Source organism: Pteropus alecto, unplaced genomic scaffold, assembly GCF_000325575.1.
Source record: "Pteropus alecto unplaced genomic scaffold, ASM32557v1 scaffold103, whole genome shotgun sequence".
NCBI lineage: Eukaryota > Metazoa > Chordata > Mammalia > Chiroptera > Pteropodidae > Pteropus > Pteropus alecto.
The window spans coordinates 10,265,646-10,269,411 of NW_006436288.1; the positions used below are offsets into that span (position 1 = coordinate 10,265,646).

Genomic DNA, 3,766 nt, shown 5'->3' on the forward strand with positions numbered 1-3,766 from the left:
AGCATTTTAGCCCCTCTGCTTGGTTTTGGTATTGTGTGTTTTCTTCTATTAAATGAAATAGCTTTAAAAAGAATTATTTCGGAGATAGCAAATAAGTGACTAGAAGGCCTCAAGTGCCCTCCAAGATTTTCTAAAAGCTGGAATTAGTTGTCAGATTTTGCAAATAGAAAGTACGCTGTGGCCTCCCCACTCCCTACGTACGGTGTGCACTCCACAGTTCCACCCATTTTAGTGACTTGCCAGGCTCCTGTAGGCTTCTGTGTTTGTGTTTCAGATGCCTGCTCCACATTGTATCATGTGTCATGGCATACTGTGGTCTGTGGGTTAGAATAAGCCAATTTGTTGCTCTGTATAGATTTAAAACCCACTGAGGGAACACATTTCTTATAGCTGCTCTTCCACAAAGTTCTTTGCAGGTGTAAGTATTATCTCTTGAATCCGTAATCTGTTACATCATTATGCCCGTGCAATATTTACTTACTTGTGTCCCAGTCTACTGGGCCCCTGGAGGGATAGTTCGTTTTTTCCTATTATCTATTATTTACTCTTTCTTTTCCTCAATCATAGTGAAGTCTCAATCTTCACCTTCCCTAACCCCAGATCCCCAACCTTTCCACTCATCTCAGTACTGGAGTATGAGGGTACTGCATTACTGTTCATAATAAAACAACTATAAACGAAAAAGAGTAGTCAAAACACTGAGTTGTGAGTGGAGAATATGGAAATAAGCACACAGTTAGTTCTGCCTTGAATCAAATACCTTTCTGATATTATCAACAATCTACTAGAAACCGCATTCTCGTCATCAATAGAAAAATTTCAAAATACAAGAAAATAAGCCCTTTCTAAAGGAACTTTATAAGGGGTAAAATATATGATAAAATTTACATTTATACAATTTATTTATTAATATTACAGTCTTATATGATACAAATATTTTCTCATCTAAAATGATATTTATGAAACATAATTTCATTAAACTCTTGGGCCTCAGAATGGACCATGGGGAATAAAATCCTTTTAAAATTAAAAATTATATTCAGCAGAAACTCATACTTTAACCTGATGCGGATTTTAATAACTACACACTAAAACACTTCCCTTAACATCAAAATCAGGGATGACTATATTTAATGTTACTATATAAATATGAGAATATCAATTGATACTCGCCTAGGTCAAATATTCCAGTTGCATTACAAACACACATAACAAATATAAATTTATATCAGATGTCAAATTTCTGCATTAGTATAATTTCTGTCATGAATGTAATAGCCTGCAAAATAAAATGCCTTGTTTGTTTGCTTGCTTTTGTTCATTTTGTCTAATAATCTCTAAATAGGCAGGAAAAAAAGAGCACAACCTAGAAATATTTCAATTTTAAACAAATAAGGATCTTGTTAGTTGTAATCTTTTTTGGCTACTTCCCATAGGAGACAATATGCTGTGAAATGGTGAGCTGCCACTACTAACAGTTGGAGAGGTTAGGCCATATCTTGATAGTATGGCTTATTCCCGATAAAAAAAGAACTATCAGAGTGTCAGAAAAGACTGGATTGTTTATCGGACAGGTTGTTCTCATATGTACAAATTAACGTATTTTCTTGATGTTCATACACCAAAAATATTTTATTTTGTGCTAAAACAGAGATAGGTTCCTGTACTGGAATACGGTCAATATTTATCATTTTTCTCCTCTTTTCTCTACCTACAAAACTCCTTCTAATTAAAATATTTTAAAGTATACTTTTTATCTAATACGGTTATAACAATGATGGTTTTTAATTGAAACAATGGCTGCTTTGGTCTGTTTTGAATTTAATGAAGACATTTTAAAAAATCAAATATGTGACACAGTTTAAAGTTGTGATAAAGAATTAAGGGTAATTGAGTGACAGTAGAATTTTTCATATATTTATTGAATGCCTTCTAGGTTTAAAATTCCATGTTACATGTAGATCTATCCCAATTTCTTCATCTTTTCGGGTCATGGTTTTTCAGTGATATGTCAGGAAAAATACTTTCACGTCAGAGTGAAGAATTCTTAACTTGAGGAGGAACTGCGGATGCGGGGTAAGTACCGGTAGATTCGGCTGAAAAATTTGTTGTTCCAGGTTTCAACAGTTTCACTCCAAGTCTACATTTTAACAGTGTGCAGAAGAAGGATTGGTTCAGGCATCCTTCATAATCTACTTAGATCATGATTAGAGTATTTTAGGAACCAATAGCTTAAACTATATTAAAACAACCCAAAAGTTTTAAAAATGGTTACAGCCAACCTTTTCCAGACCTCAACCCTTGGCGGTAATAACTTGAGACTTTAAAGATGCCGGAGGCGATTTTTTTTTTCTTGTGGGGGCAGGGGCCAGAAGGTCAACTTGCAAAGCATCTCCCAGAGTCTGGTATCATGTGCCTTGCTCCTTTGCCACAAAGCGATTACCCTAACACTTTCATTATCCAAGAAGTTTGCTTCAACACTCTAAAAGCATTGTTTCTAAGAATAATATGAGTATGGCAGGTTATTTTCTTCTTCCACAAATTCCGATTGCACGATTTAACATAAAAACAACATAGGGAAGAGATTATTATCTTTCCTCTCTCATTGATACAGTTTAAGATATGCAATTGATTTACTGCATTTTCTTGAGCATTCAATAAATTTCTTGGATTTTTTTTTTCTAACTGCAGGAATAAAACCACTCAGTTCCTTAAGGGCAGCAAACATGAATCAAAGAGCTTTTACTCCACACCTATAAAAGACCATGCCACCATCGTAAGTTTCTCAATATTTCCTGTCATCTTTAAGTGTTTTTATTTATTAATCCCAATATATTTTAAAGCAAATGTGTTTTTAGAAAACTCTTCCCTGGGGCTTACTGTCAGCTTTTTCTTCTCCAAATCTTTTAAAATCCTAGCCTATAAATGACTTAAAACATGCTTTTAACAAGTTATATGAAAATCTCTTTTTGTACTCGATACTGACAGAGCCCCTCTGAATCCGGGAGAAAGCGATCACATTCCAGTTGTGTTGTCAGCGTGAGGGGCACACGCTACGAAGCACTAGTTCCTAGAGCTGTAAATCCATTGTGTTGCATGTTAGAAATAAGGAAATTGCCCTGTGACAGCTACGGTTTAGAAGCATTAACATTTTTCTTTGCAACGCTCAGGTTTATTCTTTTTAGTTATTTTCTTTAGTAAAACTTAGCCACCCAAGTATGACTTCCTGCATCACTGACCTATATGCCAGAATTAAAAGAAATTCCAATCAACCATGACAAAGGTCTCAGTCAGCATTAAGACAAAACTGACTCTTATTGATTTAGCAAAAGGTGGTTCTCCCACCCTGCCTCTCCCTACCCTCTCCGTCCATCTGAGCAAGTTACTTCACGTTGCATTAAGTATATGTGATGTGTGCTTTCTAGCGGCTGCATTTTAAGTTTGGTCTTCTCAACCATGAAAACACAGTTATAAATTGTTCTCAGAGCTAAATCACTCAACATCTTGGCACTTGGTTGTTTTTAACTTTTCAACAATAGGCACTGTTCACTCCCGTCCATCTCAGTTCTTTATTCAGTGATCAGGCAGGACACTGATGAAAGGCTAGTCACGGCTTTCCCCCATGGTATCAGTGTGGTGGCATGTGATGATTCACATGGGGTGTGTTTGATCCGAGAAAGCCCAGTCTCTGCTTATTCTTCCTTTGTTCTGTCATCTGGGGGAAAAGAGAGAGTGTGTTGAGCTGATTTCCTCTCTCTTTCCAAGC

At 36.0% G+C, this 3,766-nt stretch overlaps 1 protein-coding gene across 3 annotated transcripts in view; it reads right to left on the reverse strand.

The window, feature by feature from the left end:
• Positions 1-747: 747 nt before the first annotated feature.
• ITPR2 (inositol 1,4,5-trisphosphate receptor type 2) overlaps positions 748-3,766 on the reverse strand; it is a 420,025-nt gene continuing 417,006 nt past the window's right edge. For all 3 annotated transcript variants that reach the window (XM_025047398.1, XM_015590049.2, XM_006912698.3), the window contains one exon: positions 748-3,715. In XM_025047398.1, the coding sequence (XP_024903166.1) occupies positions 3,629-3,715 (87 nt within the window). In that variant the 3' untranslated portion in view covers positions 748-3,628. The remainder of the gene's footprint in view (positions 3,716-3,766) is intronic.